This window comes from Panthera pardus, unplaced genomic scaffold, assembly GCF_024362965.1.
Source record: "Panthera pardus isolate Hobbes unplaced genomic scaffold, ASM2436296v1 HiC_scaffold_25, whole genome shotgun sequence".
In the NCBI taxonomy this organism is placed as follows: Eukaryota; Metazoa; Chordata; class Mammalia; order Carnivora; family Felidae; genus Panthera; species Panthera pardus.
The window spans coordinates 57034748-57052714 of NW_026526821.1; the positions used below are offsets into that span (position 1 = coordinate 57034748).

At 43.7% G+C, this 17967-nt stretch overlaps 1 protein-coding gene across 1 annotated transcript in view; it reads right to left on the minus strand.

Annotated features, from left to right (window-relative positions):
• The window catches only part of SLC9A2 (solute carrier family 9 member A2), a 99451-nt gene that overhangs the window by 37459 nt on the left and 44025 nt on the right, over window positions 1-17967 (minus strand). Inside the window, exon 3 of the mRNA XM_053890504.1 lies at window positions 14706-14956. Within this exon, the coding sequence (XP_053746479.1) occupies window positions 14706-14956 (251 nt within the window). The remainder of the gene's footprint in view (window positions 1-14705; window positions 14957-17967) is intronic.

Here is a 17967-nt window from a genome sequence, read left to right on the forward strand (position 1 = left end):
ATTACTTCCTGAAATGGTCTAATGCTACGCAAAGGGTGCTTCACAATGATTTTATTATAAAGCATTTAAGCTTAGATACAAATATACAGAATAAACACCAAAGTACTTACTACCCAGCTCTTTCTAATCACTTTTTTTTTAATTTTTTTTTTAACGTTTATTTATTTTTGAGACAGAGAGAGACAGAGCATGAACGGGGGAGGGGCAGAGAGAGGGAGACACAGAATCTGAAAGAGGCTCCAGGCTCTGAGCTGTCAGCACAGAGCCCGACGCGGGGCTCGAACTCACGGACCGCGAGATCACGACCTGAGCCGAAGTCGGATGCCCAACCGACTGAGCCACCCGGGCGCCCCTCGCTTTATTTTTTTTAAATAGAACATCAGCTACTGAGTTGAAATCCCTATACTTTTCTTACTACCCCTATTTCCCTCTCTCCCTCCTGGCATTGGATTTTAATCATTCCAAAAGTGATTTTTAAAAGGCTGGAGAATATTGTTTTTGTGAATATGATAAACATTTCCCTCTAAGATCACGTTCCCATCAGTCACTGGGCAAAATGTAAACCATATATAGGCAAAGAATAAGCTCCAGTCCATTATGGGAGCAATTGAACAAAAATTCTATTCAGAAATTATTGAAAGAGATAGAGCTTTGGTGTAAGAATAAAAGACATGAATGAATTTTACATGAATGTCCATGGTATCAATTTCCATGGCTTTGTGTCCTTAACACGACACCACAGTGATGCTCATGTCTGCCAGACATGTCACTGTAACTTAATGCCGCTTCCTACCTGCACAGTGAGACACTGGAGGAAGAAGAACGGCCCTGGCAGGTACCAGAGGCCTCGGCATCCGGTAGTTCCCCGTTCAGGAAGCATGGGCACGTCTAGGACATTGATGCGCTCTACAGGCTGGGGACAAAAGTTCCAAGTGTCCCTGTTCTGGCGTGTCACGGACAGCTTAATAATGCACGTGGCCTCTCAAGCAAAGGCCTAGTGGTGTTTTCATCGCAAAGGGGTTTTTTGTTGCGCTACGCTCTGACCTGAAGTCAAACCACCTCACTGCAATCATCTCGTAAGTACGCAAAACGACCCATTAGGGAGGCAAACACAATACAGTCTCCCAGCAGCTGAGAAGAATAGAAACCTTCTCTCCTCGCTGCAAAGACCATCATCTGCAGCTGACAGTCTTGGCACCATAAATTTGCATCTTCTTCATTTTTCTAAAAGCAGGCACAAGAAACTTACGAGGTGGTAATGGTCCAGGCTGGTGTCTGACTGTCTTCAGCCTCACTGGCTCTGAAGTGCGTGGCCAGGAGTGTCCTTGGGCACAGGGTCATGTCAAAGCATGTCACTGTAGCAATGTCCTTACAGAGAACTAAGATTTTCTTCCTCCATCAGCATGGGATCACATGACGATTTCATGCCTGAAATCCATGCCTTCTCATCCTCATTCTGAGCATCAGTGTGACAGATAATATCTGCACCAAAATAATAACCTAAACAGAGGCGCCTGGGTAGCTCAGTCGGTTGAGCGTCCAACTTCGGCTCAGGTCATGAGCTTGTAGCTCGTGAGTTCAAGCCCTGCGTCAGGCCCTGTGCTGACAGCTCAGAGCCTGGAGCCTGCTTTGGATTCTGTGTCTCTCTCTCTCTCTCACTCTCTCTTCCCCTTCCCTACTCACTCTCTGTCTCTCTGTCTCTCTCTCTTTCCAAGATAAACATTAAACTTTTTTTAATTCAAAATAATAACCACGACAGGCTCATTTTAGAAAATTCTAGTTGAATCTCTTAACTCTAAATCTCCATCAAATATAAAACCATTGGCCTTTAGAATTTGCAATAGAGCCTTACTTTTATAAGCCTATGTCACTGAGTCATCCCCCCCCTTCCCATGCACATTTCTCTTTCCTAGTCTCCAGAGCTAGCTAATATGATTATGAAGCACAATTTAAGATCAACCAACATTTTCTTAGCATTTACTCTGGGTCAAGTTCTGTGCTGGGGTCTAGGAAGATAAAAAGCAAGTAAGACACAGCTTCTATTTTCAAAGGTTCACAGTCTCAGAGGAGAAAGGGCCACACAAAGATAGCATCGTGACACAACAGTGCAAGCGCCAGATATGGGGATTGGAAATGAGGCTTTGGGAGTGCAGGGAAGGAAATCACTCTACCTGTCACAAAGGAGGAGACACTTGAGCAGTATCTCTATGGCTAAGGGAAGAGCTCACCAAGCAGGAAGAAGTAAGCCGAGCAAAAGCAGTGGCCATGTACGAAGGCATGAAAAAGAAAAAAAAAAAAAAAAAAAGTTGGCATATTCAGGGAACAAGGAATGATTTGGTTAGCCAGAGATGACGATGTCAAAAGAAAGGAGTTAGGGGCCAGATAATGATAAATGACACGGTTATATGTTATGCTCAGGAGTTTCAACTTTATTCCAAAGGTTGGAGGGGAAAAAATGAGAGAGTCTACCTTTGATCTTATACTTAATGCCTATTTCCCCAACCCAACTGTTAGTTTCATGATGAAAAATAAATAAATAAATAAAAAGTGTCATCAATGTTTAGCATAGTGTCCAGCAGGTCATTAATGTGTTTCAAATCAATGACTACTTTGGATCCAGGGATGAATTGTTCACAGAGATGTTGGTGTGGTGTGCACAGATCTTGTGTTTTATCAAGAGAACTCTGAAGGAAATGCGGAGACCAGATTTGGAGGGACAGGAACCTAGAGGCTGGAGTCAACTCATTTCCTACAATGGTTGGTCATTTTGTTTGTAAAATCCATCGTAGCCCCTACCTGGCCCATACGATATCCCAAAATGTGTCCGTGTTTTGACAGGTGTTGGCCTCCATTCTGCGGGGCCACATGGAGGTAAGGTATGTATAGAATTCACTGGTGTTTTCTGCTTTGTTATTACCTTACCTCACATTACATTTTAACATAAATGTATGGTGATTATCACCAATTTAGAGGCGGAGAAGCTAAAGCACTACAATTAGTGGTTTTTACCTTCACCAGCAATTGAGGTTTTCTTCATCACTACGTCATGCTAAATACAGCATACACAAAATTCAGGCCAGCTAATACTATCTCAACAGAGTCTTTGGGGGGAAAAACAAACTTTGTATTTAGAGGACCTGTCATTTGACTATTCCTGAATAGAAAATTCCAACAAATCCTTTGCTCTGTATTGCAAGACTCCATCCCAGCAGTCCACGAAGCCAGTCTTCCATGGACGTTCATTTCCTTCTACCAGAATGTAGATTTTGAGAGAGCAGGACTAGCATTCAACCACGCTTACCATGGTTCACTTCATGTTATGGTACTGAGTTGCATGTTCAAATAATCCTGGCTGAGCTTAGTTTAATGAAGGTCCAGAACCCTTCATTTAGATGGCTGTGATCTGTAGGACGAAAGGGACCAGCGTCAATACGGAATGCATACCCTGTCTGTGTTTATGTACATATGGTGATGCCATGCCTCAGTGACTTCAGTTTATAAATACAAGTGCTTTTACTTTTTTTTTTTTTTTAAGGTTCATTTATTGAGAGAGAGTGAGAAAGAAAACAAGTGCAGGAGCACAAGTGGGGGAAGGGCAGAGCGAGAGGAGGAGAGAGAATCCCAGGCTCCGTGCTATCAGGGCAGAGCCAGACGTGGGGCTCGATCTCGCAGACTGTGAGATCATGACCTGAGCTGAGATCAAGAGCCGGATGCTTAACCAACTGAGCCACCCAGGTACCCCACTTGTATGTTTCTGAAGAGTGGCCAATTCTCTAAATTTCCATTCCCAGATTAGGAGACTTCTTCTGTAATCTGAACTGCTTATTGGAGTTAAACAAATAAAAAGAATGTTGCAAAGTTCTTGGCCCCTGTTCTATCTCCACATGTGAACTTAAAACGTATGGATTCAGTTGCAGAAAAATACGGTCCAAATTATAACTGCATATTCTCAATAAAGACTTTGCCAGATAGGAAAGCATACTCCACTAATCAGTGTCAAGCATTAGCAGTGACAAAGGACAATTAAAAAGCTTTCTCTGTATTGATTAAAGCCAGGTCTCGTGGTGACTCAGGGTACACTGCATGTTCTCAGAATAAAGTACTCACTCATGTGAGGTAAATTAATTATTCCAGGGCATGAATTACTATATAATGGATTGCCTCTTCTACAAAACCTGACAACCGAGAGAGAGAGAGAGAGAGAGAGAGAGAGAGAGTTTGACATATGAGAAAATGCAAGCAAAATTTGTTTTTAAAGAAGGATCCGAGTCTAAGAACGGAACAATCTTTCTTAAAATACCAAAGAAAAGCAAACTTAAACTATTGCAAATGTCTGGTTATTCGTGTAGTCTTGCCCATTTCGTGTATTTTCCACGTCTTTTGTTTCTTCTCCTTTATAGGCTTTCAACTCAGGTCAACTAACATTTATAGGTCATTCACTGAGTGAGGGTTGATTTTGTGGAGAGAACATATAAAGAATCATTATCAATAGTATAGTGACATACAAGGCATCAAGGGACCCACGGAGTCCACTGACTCTAGTTGGGGAGTGTTGGCAAAGGCCTTGCGTTTCTTTCATAAAAATATAGCTTCTCTGTAATGACTAGAAAGCCTGGGACAAACATAAATGGCTGGGCCCCATCCCAGACCTATACAGATTCAGAATCTCTAGCTGGGGCCTGGGATTCTGTAGACACGTAAGACAACTTTCCAGGTGATTCCTAAATACATCAAAGTTTGAGGAAAGCAGGAGGGGTTACAGGCGGAGGGTTCAGTCAAGTAAGAATGAACGAGAAAAAGCGTTGAAACTTGAATCATTTTATTTACAGTGTTATTGGAGAGTGAAAATAAGGGCCAACATGAGATGTATGGACTGAATTAAACCTCACCACCTATTCTCTCCTTCCTTTCTCCCAATTTCCATTACTCGGTTCTGGGTGTAGGTTCTATCTTCTCTTGCCTGGACGGCACACATTCTTGTCCTGGCAAGCCTCCACCTAGGCACCTTCACTCTGCTGCCAGAAGCTGTTCCCTCTCCTCCCACCCAGAAGGCGAATCCTCTGCCCCGGGCGGGGGGGGGGGGGGGCATCCAGTGAGCCTGAGGCCATGACTGCCTGCCAGCTTTCACCCCAGAGTGCTATGAAAATACTACTAGTTTGATGTGTGATGGCCTAAGAAAGCTTTGGAGGCACTCCAGTCTTCACTATGAAACAGAAACACAATTGCGTCACCTCTTTGCTCAAAGCTTCCAAAGGTTCCCAACTGCCTACAGCACAAAGCAGGGCGAGACCAAGCACCTACCGCCTTTCTCATCACCCCGGGGTTCCATTCCCTGGAGGCAGCAAAGCTTTTCGCCTTGGAGCTCTCTGCTGCGCATCACCCTTGGCACATAATGCCCTTCTCTTCATCACTGAGGCCTCAACTCAATACGTCACCAGTCCAACCCTCACTATACTACAAAGGACTGAGCTTTCCTGGATAACTTGTGGTCAACACAGACCGAGAGGCAGGTCACACTGGAATTAAGTTTAACTTCACAACACCTTCTTCCGGTACTTCTCCCACCACAGGGCTGGTCATGTGACACAGTCTGATCCAATCATGGTCCTTGCTTTGAAATGTCTTCTAACAGGAGCTGGCAGAGTAGAACTCCCTGAACGCTTTAGTGACAAGAGTCGCAGAGCAATAAAGCCCGATCTGTCTGTAACCCCTGCTTGATGCTTTAGAGATGGCTAGCCTATCAGAAGGAAGCCATCACACAGAGTAAGATGAAAAAGAGAGAGAGGGGCTTCTGGCCTGGGGTCCAATCAACCCAAAGCCAAATCTACACCTGCCCTCATCAAGAGGTGATTTACAAGAACCTCTATTCAAATAAATCTGGTTTGATTTTGGGTTTCACTAGGTGACCAATAATCTGGTTTGATCTGGGTTTCCCTTGCTCACACAGAGCCTCCCTCTACTGTCTGAGCTGGGCTCCTGCTTACAAGGACCCCAAGTGACTCTATTTACCTTAAATAGCCGGGGATTAACTGCGAGGGTGCATGTGGGAAAAAGATTCTTGGCCACTTTTCCAGATCCCCTGGAATCAAACGCCCTCATGTCTGACTGGCATAAAGGAAGTGGCAACAGAGGGACAGGGCACACTGACAGAAAATACTAGAGCATCAAGAGGAGCTACTCACAGCTGCCCCATGCCAAGGGCACCAAGAGAGGAAGTCTCTGGGTTCATTTCAGGCTAGCTTCCTCCCCCACACAGCCAACTGCTAAGTAGTACACTAAGGTTTGGGGCGCCTGGGTGGCTTGGTCTGTTAAGCGTCCGACTTCGGCTCAGGTCATGATCTCACGGTCCGTGAGTTCGAGCCCCGCGTCGGGCTCTGTGCTGACAGCTCAGAGCCTGGAGCCTGCTTCAGATTCTGTGTCTCCCTCTCTCTCTGTCCCTCCCCTGTTCATGCTCTGTCTCTCTCTGTCTCAAAAATAAATAAACGTTAAAAAAAAAATTAAAAAAAAAAAAAAAGAAGTACACTGAGGTTTGTTAAAGCAAGGTGAAAGAGAAACAGGTTTTCCTTAGGGCACCTGTCCTGTTCTTGAAAGAGCAAATGTTGACCCCCATTGCTGAATTCCCTCATGAAGGGAACGGGACATTGATTCGAGCCATGTGGCCAAAGGCTGGTGTCCTACTCAGAAGTACTAGCTGGGAAGTAACTGCATGCTTTCCTTCAGCATCAGTTTGCTGCAACATTTTCATTTTTCATTAAAACAGAGAAGGCAATTGCTTCTCAGCAATTATACAACATTTACGTTTCTGATTTATCATCTTACATTTACATTTTGGCCTACATATTACTAGAAAACAATTTTAGGGGCGCCTGGGTGGCTCAGTCGGTTAAGCGTCTGACTTCGGCTCGGGTCATGATCTCACGGTTGGTGAGTTCGAGCCTCGCATCAGGCTCTGTGCTGACAGCTCGGAGCCTGGAGCCTGCCTCGGATTCTGTGTCTCCTCCTCTCTCTGTCCCTCCCATGCTCATGCTCTGTCTCTCTCTGTCTCTTAATAATATATAAACTTAAAAAAAATAATAATAATTTTAGCCTTACTATTGCAATTTACTTATACCTGAGAATATGGAAGCGGAAAGCACCACGTGAAGTAGCGAGCTCTGGACCAAGAGTAACCCAGTGATGTGGTGCTGTGATTGTTTTGACATAAACACAAACAAGACTTAAAGAGTCCAAAGAGCAAAGTGACAGTAACCCCAGTACTACCCGATCACTGGTTATTATCGAGAACCTCTATTCATCAGAGATCTTAGGGAATGGGGTTCTTAATTCAGGAGCCAACTGTTAAAGTTTCATGTAATGTAAATAAATGTAGCAGGCAAACACCAACCACGTTCCCTAAAATAAAGATATGTGAAAACGACACGCCTAAAGGAGCCACCAAAGCCCTCCAGTGAGGAAGGCAGGCCTCAAATTCTATCACTCTATTCAGTTGCTCTCAAAAGAGAAATCCATAAAGTGCACTTCACAAAACGAAACACACTTATGGTGACATTCACTGTGACCCCTCTTTTTTAATTTTTATACTCTTTTCAGGAACTGCCACGAAATATTCCCCTGGGCCACTTGCTGCATTCTTACCCTCCCTGAACATGCCGAATGACAAACTGTGTGACCAAAATCATATACCACTCTTGTAGTCGAGAACTCATGGCCTCTATGAATGATATTCCCCATACAGATGATTATGATAATGTTTTTAATGTTTCTACGTATAAGAAGATGAGGCGTGAAAACACATTATTCTGAACACTGAATTTTACAATTTCAGTTTGTGAAAAACATAAAGTACCCAACCCCAGGGAATCTGTTTTAATGGACTTCGCTCATTCCTAGAGCGATAACAACTTTTTCTCAGGAACAGTCACTCCCCTTGGCCATGTTTTGAAGAGTTTATTCAAAGCCTCTAAATGTGGACCTTAGGGTAACAATTTTCCTTTCCTCACAGGGGCTTTAAGTTGACTTCTTAATCATCACAAGCCACCTCAGGAGAACCCTCTGCCCTCTCTTCTGTTATTCCTCTCTTGCTTTCTGACCTTCCTTGCTCTCAAAGAAATCTTCTTTATAAACAGCATGATTTATAAACATCCATGAAGGGAATGCATTTCCATTCTGTTTCTTACCTCCATCTTTTCTTGCCCTGTTTTTTTTTTTTTATTCTACTGTATCAGACGGAAGAAAAATATATTTCAACGTCTTCAAATATCCAAACAGCAAAAACTAATGGCGAGCACTAGAGAACACTGTTACCTAATAGAAATATAACGCGAGCTTAAATTTCTTAGTAGCCATGATTAAAACTATAAAACGAAGGGCGCCTGTGTAGCTCTGTCAGTTGAGAGTCAGACTTCAGCTCAGGTCATGATCCCACCATTCGTGAGTTCGAGCCCCACATCAGGCTCTCTGCTGTCAGCGCAGAGCCTGCTTTGGATCCTCTGTCCCCCTCTCTCTCTCTGCCCCCTCCCCCACTCGTGTGCATGCTCTCTCTCTCTCAAAAATAAATATTTTAAAAATGCAAAAAGAAATCGGTGCGATTAATTTTCATAATATATTGATTTCACTCAACAATTATTTATATTATTTATTGTTGCTTCAAGCTGAAATCAATATACAAATCATTAATGAGAGTTTCTACAATTTTTTTCCCACTAAATTTTAAAAATCTGGTGTCTAGTTTAAACTTAGAGCACATCTCAATTTAGACTAGCCACATTTTAAGTGCTCAAAAAGCCACATGTGGCTGGTGGTCACCACACTGGACAGCACTCAGGGAAAATGTGACAGCCCATTGGTTCTGCTCCTTCTTCTGAAAAACCAAGCAAACTCTGCAGTTCGTCAGTTTGACTCTGTTTTGTGAAACAGTTTAAACTATAAAAATAAATCCAAGCAATTTCATGAAGCACTTACACTACTCTGGATAAATACTGCATGATCTCACTCATGTGTGGAATTGAAAAAAAAAAAAAACCAAGGTCATAGAAACTGAGAGCAGACTAGTAGTTAGCAGGAGTGGAGAGCAGAGGGGGTGGGGAGCAGGTGGAGGGAGTGAGGGAAATGGGTGATGGTGGCCAAAGGGTACAAACTTCCCTTATAAGATGAGTAAGTTATGGGATCTAGCGTACAGCAGGGTGACTGTAGCCAGACCTTGCTTATTTAGAATAAGTTTTTTCTAATGTTTATTTTCGAGAGACAGAATGCAAGCAGGGGACGGGCAGAGGGAGGAAGGGAGACACAGAATCCAAAGCAGGCTCCAGGCTCTGAGCTATCGGCACAGAGCCCTAAGTGGGGCGCGAACCCACGGACCACAAGATCATGACCTGAGCCGAAGTCAGACGCTTAACCGACCGAGCCACCCAGGCGCTGCAGAATGAGTCTCTGTCCATCTCTATACTCCGAAATGTTAGAGGGATGCAAGATGGAAAGTGCTATGGAACAACACAACTTAAGGAGGAGGCAGACATGCGTTGCAGTATGCACGCATGGGAGCCACAGGGCACCGGGACCTGGGGCTGTCCTTAGAGCATCCCCTACCCATTCTTTACTTGTGATGCTTCAAGAGCTCCAGCTGGCCTGCACTGAAACCAATAACTGACTCAAAGTGCCGGCTGTAGGATGAAGTCAATTCTTAAAGGCCATTTCTTCTTTGAGTGTGCGCAGGGAAAGGTATGAGCGCTGGGATGGGAGTGGATTTGAAGTTCAAACTAGAAATAAGCTGATGTGATCTGCTTGCTCTCTGTTTAGACAGGCTTTAAGACCAAATGGATTTGCATGGAGGCCAGGCCGGAGGGTGTGTAATAACAGATTACTTGGGGGCACTATTTATCCTGGTTGCATTATCCAGATTGATTTATTAAAGCTCCAAGTCACCTTCTTACACTAAGGAAAACATTCACTAACATGAGACAAGTCTAGGAAAATTAATAAAAGGAGCTTGTCTTCCACATACATACAAATATATGTATATACGTACATATGTAAGGTTTTATGAATGTCCTGCAATGTCAAGAGTTCATTTTTGCCCCATATTTGGAGAAGAGCAGAATACATGAATATTCTGCAAGCAGGAACATTCTGGCACACTGGCCTATGATTCCATATGACTGTATCTTAAAGAGACGGTCTTCTAAATACTACCAATGGCAGGCTGATCAAGAGAAACCAGGACAGTCGCTATAAAATGGCAAACAAAGGCATGCTTTCCTATTTTTCTCAATGTTTGAAAAAAATGACAATTACCAACTCATACACAGAGAAATGAGGAGAGAAAAAACGGCCTTCACATCTTCAGCAATGACTCCTCAGTCCAGCTAGCTTGGCCCACTCCTAGACTTCATTTCTGAGCTTATCATTCTGGAAATTCCCTGTTAAAGTCTCACTTAAAAATTGTCATACAAATGTGCAGTTTTTTTAAGTGTATACTGGGACATATGCTGGACTGGCCTGGTAACTGGAGTCCAAGGGTCCAGGACCAGCTTACAAAGACTCACCTGCAGCCATGTTTTTTCACCACCTGAGTCTCAGTTTACTCATTCATAAGACAGGACTTATATTTACTATTGCCTACAGTCTTTGCCATAATGCTGCTAGAATGATTGAAACAACAAATGGAAAACATTAAAAAAAATTTTTTTAATGTTTATTTTTGAGAGAGACACACACAGAGTGTGAGCAGGAGAGGGTCAGAGACAGAGGGAGACACAGAAACCGTAGCAGGCTCCAGGCTCTGAGCTGTCAGCACAGAGCCAGATGTGGGGCTTGAACTCATGAATGGTGAGATCAGACCCAAGCCGAAGTTGGACGCTTACCCGACGGAGCCACCCAGGTGCCCCCAAATGGAAAACATTTTAAGTACCCTCAAGAGATGGAAGACTAAGGAATTATGAATCCATGAAAGAAAAAATCAACTAAGAAATACTGGGTGCTTATTCTCCTATCTGAAGGAGGATTTAGCCATTTTTTGAAATTCCTGGAGCACCTCAAAAAGAAATCAGCACTTCCCCGCAGGCTGCAAGCTGCTGTGGAGACTAACATCCCTTCCTTCGTGACTGTGTGTTTTTAGCATCTCATGGACTGGAGCACGGGGGACGTGGCGGGCACGAGGTGAGGACTGAAAGAGGTGCTTGATGTCCACAGGAAGAGAACAAAGTCCTACTTCAGTTCACTTCTTTGTGGATCTGATCTGTGGAATCATCTTACACATCCGTTTGTGTCTTTGGATAAGGGGAAGGGGACAACATGGAATTGTCAGTGTCTTATCTCTGAGCATTTTTCTGAACATAAACCCCAAAACATACAAACCAAGACACGCATTTCTAAAGCCAATAGCTATTCTGCTTCCTCTATATGTCCTACCATGCTGCTGTGATTCTCAAAGGTGTCCAGTGCTCCTGAGACATGAAATTCCCAGTTCAAGGGACTACGGATACTTTCTCTTAACTTTAGCTGCAGTGCTGTGGAGCTGCCTATGAAACACACACGCACGTGCACTTTTCCTACTGCAACAATCTGTTCCGGTGTAGAAATGAACAAGAGAATATTAGGAAAGAAGGAATTTCATTTACCCTCCTAGGGGTTGCAGCGAAAACCCTCCCGAACACACAGGAAGACAGGACTATCATTAATTGCTTAACATTAAATTAGCTTCATGAAAGTATGAAGAGACCACAAAGGGGAAACCAGACCTAGGGATGCCTAGAAATCAGTTCTCCAAATAGCTTCTGTCAGACAGAGGAGGAGAAGGCAGATAGAACTCCACCTCGTGTTATTTCACGTACTTGTTGTCAGTGAAAATCAGATATCTCCACAATTCCATGACAAAACAAACAGCTGCAAGGGGAGCTTTTGAATGCCCATGGTACATCACTCCCAACATCTCTCCAAAGAAACCAAGGTGCTGAATTCCTATCCAGGGCCTTCCTACCTAAAAGACTGACTGCATTTTGAGCTCAGACCCAAGTTTTCTGTTCTGTGGAAGGATGTTTCTTTTTAATCAAACTTTTGTGTTAACTTCCTGCTCACTGAGTGATCTCAATCTTGGACAGGCTGCTGCCTAACAGCCCACCCAAGACAAAGTGCAAGCACAGAGGGTTACAGCATCTGGAAGGCAATCAGAAGGGGAAGGAAGAGAAAGGAGAGATAGATGGAAGGAAGGGAGAGAGGGAGAGAGGGAGGAAACCAGGCGAAACTCAAGCAGGACAGATGCACTTTGCTACACTGTGTTACAGATACTGACAGCGGCTTTAACCTTCTTCTCTGCTCCCCAGCTGCTTAACCTCAGTGCCTATTTTCCTTTCTACGTGGCTGCGCACTTCTCTCAAGAAAACAGGGGAAATCACTGAGCATGCTCAGCATGTCACATGCCTTCACTCCCATTAACCTTAAAATTTGTTTTTAAATGGCAGAAGAGTGCAATTAGCATGAAGTATGATGGGAATTCTTAAACTCCGTGCAATTTAAATGCAGAAAAAAAAATCCCTAGTTCTATAAAAGCAGCACACATGGATATGCAATTTTAACTGCATCATTAGAGTGGATCCCCTGGACTGACGTCCCAAGGTAAGGGTAGTACTTACAATGGGGAAGAGCACACAGTGCACTTTTCAAAGGGGCGACACGCACACCTTGGATGTACACCATACAGAAGCATCACGCATGGGCGAGTCCTGAATAGCATACTAATACCCCACATTAGAAAACAGGGTGGTCCTTCTGAGAACAAATACACTCCAACATCAATCTGTCACTTCATTGGCTATCATAGGGTAACGGGTGTGTATGGTAATTCCAGATCCAAAAATGTTTAAATCTCCTGCCATGTCTTATTTAACAGTTAACTTATTATGTTAGCGCACTACACGCAATGACAAAATTTGTTTAAATGTAATAAAGGACCTTTCTGTACAGTAAGCTGTTTCCACACTGAAGCTGGAAACAGAGGTGATGTTTTTCCTCCACCAACAAACCATGCAGAGGATTCCCTGTGCTATCTCCCAGGGATATGTGGCCCTATTTGTCCCTGATTTCCTAATTCCCAGAGCAAGTAAACCCCTAATCGCATCTTCGCAGGAGGTCGGGGCCTTGGTGGAGAACCAACCAACCACCGTGGACCCTGGGCCTCACGGACATTTCTAGGCAAGATGCACCAGGACCCCAACCCCTTGCAACACGTCAACTATCCCCCCAGCACCCTGGATCTTCCCATCTCAGTCCCTGCCAATGTCAAACATATTTAGATAATTGTGTGGGTGTTCTAGAACTTTCACTTGTGCACGTGGTCAAACGATATTCAAGGTTCTGACACAAACTGCTGTTAGCACACTGTTGGGATACTAGACACAGAGTTCCACCCCCATCATTCTTTAGAGACCTTGTAACTAGCTGATCACACACTTTCAATGACACTGGTCAAAGAACAGTGAGAAAACTGGAAGTCATACAAATGATATGAATAGCAACCAGGAAGATACAGAACATTTCATTACTGGGTCAAACTGGATTAATATGTTGCTTTATTTAGGCTCTCTGTGAAACAGAAAACCACACAACCTTTAACTCATGGCTTGCATTATAATGGATTCCACTCTCCTCGGGGAGAGGCACCTGACTTCTTCCACCACAAACCTAGCCTGCTTCCAATATAGCAGCGGTGATAGGAGGTGAAAAACAAACAGTCCTTAATCAAAGCAACATCTAAATCCGGCTGCAAGACGAAACTTCAAGAACCAGGCTCGGGTCTACAAACCTCAAAATGTAGCAGGGCCAAGCATAGAGCCCAGCACATGTCTAGCTATAAATAAGTATTTATCAAAATGAAACCATATAGAGCCATTCCATTACTAAGCATTTCTCACCAACCCTATACAGGGTGTGACCATAGTAGGCTTGTTTTTGGAAATTACAAAAATATCCACACTCAACAGGGAGCCTCCTTCAAAGTGACCCTGTGAAGGCTAGAAACTGATCCAAAAACCACCCTTCTCTAGCCCGCATGCAAGGCTTCTTGAGAAAAGTCCTTCAGAATTTGTCGGTGAATGATACACCAACTGTATCTTTAATAAAGAACTTCTTGCTTTATACATTTCTTGCCTTATAAACATACCTCTTTTTTAAAAAGCTAAGCTAAAATGACCTGATTACATGCTTTCCACATTGAATTTTGCTTTGAATGACTTAAACCTATTACTTCAAATCGAATGGAGCACGCAAAGTGAAAGTTCCCTCCTACCAATATCATTCGTATGAATATACATACGCAATTCCAGAACTCCAGATGCAGTTTGGGCAATCTGACCTTGCTGGAGTAAGTTTAGAGCCTCCCACATGGACAACCTCTGAGTGAGCATCAAACTGGGAAAATTCTTGGTGCTTGACAATCAACCCCAACAGTTTATTGTCATGTTTCATATGAGACCCAAAAGAGAATTCTTTAGTCGTTTTCCATTCTAGCACCAGATCGCTTTAGTATAAAATTGGCTGAATTTCTTCATTTCTTTGAAACTAAGAGTAAGGAGACTCTATTTTTAATCTTTCTGGAAAGAATTTAAGGAACCCTGTTTTATAAAATGGATTCAACCTTTGCCTCTTGGCTTAGAATACATAAATTTAATGAAACTTCATCAGTAAGTGCTTTTAACAAAGAGTTAAATACTTACGCCATGATACCTGAGAGGTGAAACATTTCGGCTGTTATATAGGACAAATAACTGTACAGGAAGACAAAGAGTGGTTCAATCACCCGGATGTTATGCGTGAACCGAGTAGTAAATGCCGCTATAAATCCCAGGAAGATGCCAATCAACACCCCACCAATTCCCACAACAAAGAAGTTTGCAATTCCAGCAAACACGTCAATGGTCTCAATGGTTTTCATCTGGCAAAAAGACTTGAACAAGTTGTACAGGACCTGTGGGAGAAAGAGAGCGCATGGTCAAGATCCTTCCAACTTCCCCGTTTAACTGCAGCCACAGAAAAATCCACCTGGCCTTGCAACAAGGACATTCCTTCTATGTACCAAAGTTGCTGACCAGTGGCAATAACTATATTTCTCTATGTCATGTTTTAATATTGTGTTGAATAGCTTTGAACAGAAAGCAATGTAAAAGTGTATTGTCAGGAAAGAGATTTCTAAAAGTGAGGGAGAGGAGACTTCACAATTATGATGTGACTTGCTCCTAAAATGTTATTTTTTAAGATACCATCTAAAAGATAATTTTATGAGATGTGGTTGCCAGCCAAGAGGCTCTGCTTGTATTACCGATGCTGGACAAGTAGTACGTCACAGAGAAAGCTTGTCCGTGTTGCTGTGAGTTTAGTTACTTTGTGAGGCTCTCTGGTGAAGCCCTGCCCTGGAAGGGGCCCCACCCAGCAGTCCAGGTACCCCATCTAAAGGTATCTTCCTCCCAGGGCACTGAGGTCCTCCCTTCTCACCCCTCCTCCTCACCCCGCCCACACATGCACATCAGCTAGAGGAGACCCAAAGGAACTTTCTTGAAGTCAAGAGGCACCTGTGTCGTGTGTGTGTGTGTGTGCGTGTGTGTGTGCGCACTGTAATTTCATATATATTTTATCCCTTTTCTAAAGTAATGAGCTTACCCAGTTACTTGGCTTCTGAAAAATCCAGTCTTTACATAGTCTCAGTTTAATTAAGCTTCAAAAATGCCAGGCACTTCATGTCTGCTAGGGAATATGCTTGCAAACATGTTTCTAAGGGTCACTGGGCCAAATGAAACAGGAAGTGATGGCTTACGCCCTGCCACACTTTTTACAAAGCCAGCAAGTAAAATACTCCAGCAGGTGCCCTGCTTCTTTTCATTGCGTTATTTACAGCCAGAATCTCCAGGGAAGCTGGCTGTCAGGACATTGGGATGAAGGCCTTTTACAGTACAGGCCGTACTATCCCCTTATTTGGTTTCTGAGAAGCTAAAATTGAACCCATTTGTCCATGGTCACACAAAATGTCACAGGCAATATGAGAATCTAGGTCTTCTGACCTTCCTGGTAAGTTTTTCAAACTTCAACCATGGGAGAGTGAGTCAAGTTCTGACCCAGCGAACCAGAGTGTGATCTGGAAAAAAGTCTATTCCACTCTTCACCTCACTTAAGGTCCTTTTTTAGTCTACCGTGTTACAGGTTTTGTGTAATTTTTCCCTCTTTTCCGCTGGATCATACACTCCTTGTGGTCAGGGTTCATTCCTTATTATAATTTGCTTCTTCCATGCTGCCTGGAGGGGGACAATAAATGTCTGCTGGTTTTGAAGAAAGCAGATTACTAAGAAATTAGGAGCTTTGCTCATTCACAGGTATGACACTCAAGAGCATTTGGTCTTGGACCACCAAGAAATGACTTGAGTAAGAAGAAAAAAAAAAGCAACTTATGCCCCCAAAGATTTGAATATGTTGAGAGTATCATCATTTGCTGAAAAAGAAACTGACTTCAAGCAGTGGCTGCTTCCTACTTTCAACCAGAGGCTTGCTGCATACAGGATTCCATCAGCATCAACATGCCACGGTTGCTTCCTGAGGCAGGTTCAGAGATGTGCTATATATACCCCATGTCTCCAAACAGCCAAGACTGAAGGGTGACGGTCACCTGCTTCCTGAGGAGAGAGGTAGGTTTCCTGGCCAGCCATCTCTGCATAGACAGGCTCCCCAGGCCACTTGGTCACTGTACTTCTATCCCCAGGCTCCATGACTTCTGCTCTCCTTGTCTCCCACCTACACCAGCAAATCTCAGCTCTCCCTTGCTCAAATGCCCCATACAGCCAACACAAGACTCACTTCCTTTATTTTTTAAAAAAATTTGTTTAACGTTATTTAGTTTTGAGAGAGAGAGAGAGAGAGAGAGAGCGCGCACAAGTGGAGGAGGGTCAGAGAGAAAGGGAGACGCAGAATCCAGGGCAGGCTCCAGGCTCCGAGCTGTCAGTACAGAGCCTGATGTGGGGCTTGAACTCAAGAAACATGGGATTGTGACCTGAGCCAAAGTGAGATGCTTAACCTACTGAGCCACCCAGGGGCCCCAAGACTCACTTCCTTTAAATACTGTTATTCTATTTGTCACTCTCAAGTTTAAAATCCTTGACTTCCTGGGGTGCCTGGGTGGCTCAGTCGGTTGAGCATCCGACTTCAGCTCAGGTCACGATCTCGCGATCTCGCGGTCCGTGAGTTCGAGCCCCGCGTCGGGCTCTGGGCTGATGGCTCAGAGCCTGGAGCCTGCTTCCGATTCTGTGTCTCCCTCTCTCTCTGCTCCTCCCCCATTCATGCTCTGTCTCTCTATCTCAAAAATAAATAAACGTTAAAAAAAAAATTAAAAAAAAAAAATCCTTGACTTCCTGGGGTGCCTGGGTGGCTCAGTTGGTTAAGAGTCCAATTTCAGTTCAGGTCATGATGTCGCAATTTGTGACTTCGAGCCCCACGTCAGGCTCTGTGCTGACAGCTTGGGGCCCAGAGCTTACTTTGAATTCTGTGTCTCCCTCTCTCTGCCTGTCCCCCACTCACACTCTGTCTCTCTCTCTCTCAAAAAAAGAAAAATTTTAAAAAAAGTAGTAATAATCAAATCGAATCAAATCCTTGACTTCCTGACTTTGGGGAAGGCTCAATACACCTGACAACAATTTTTTTTCTTTTTTTACCACTTTCCAACACCCTTCAGTCTGGAAGGGGGTCTCATCACAGCTCCGCAAAACATACCATATTTATCCATTACTGCCCCTGGTTTCCTTCTTGTGGTTTCTCTTGGCAGAAACCTACCAAGTAAACCCAGGGCAATCTTTATCTATCTTCCATGGCCCAGCTGAAGCTGCTACTCCTCTCCAGAGCCTTCCTGTACGTCTACAGCCCCTGCAAATCACCTTATCCTCTGCCCTCCTACAACTAAGATGAGCTCCAAACCAGTTGGGCTTTGGTGATGCACCATCT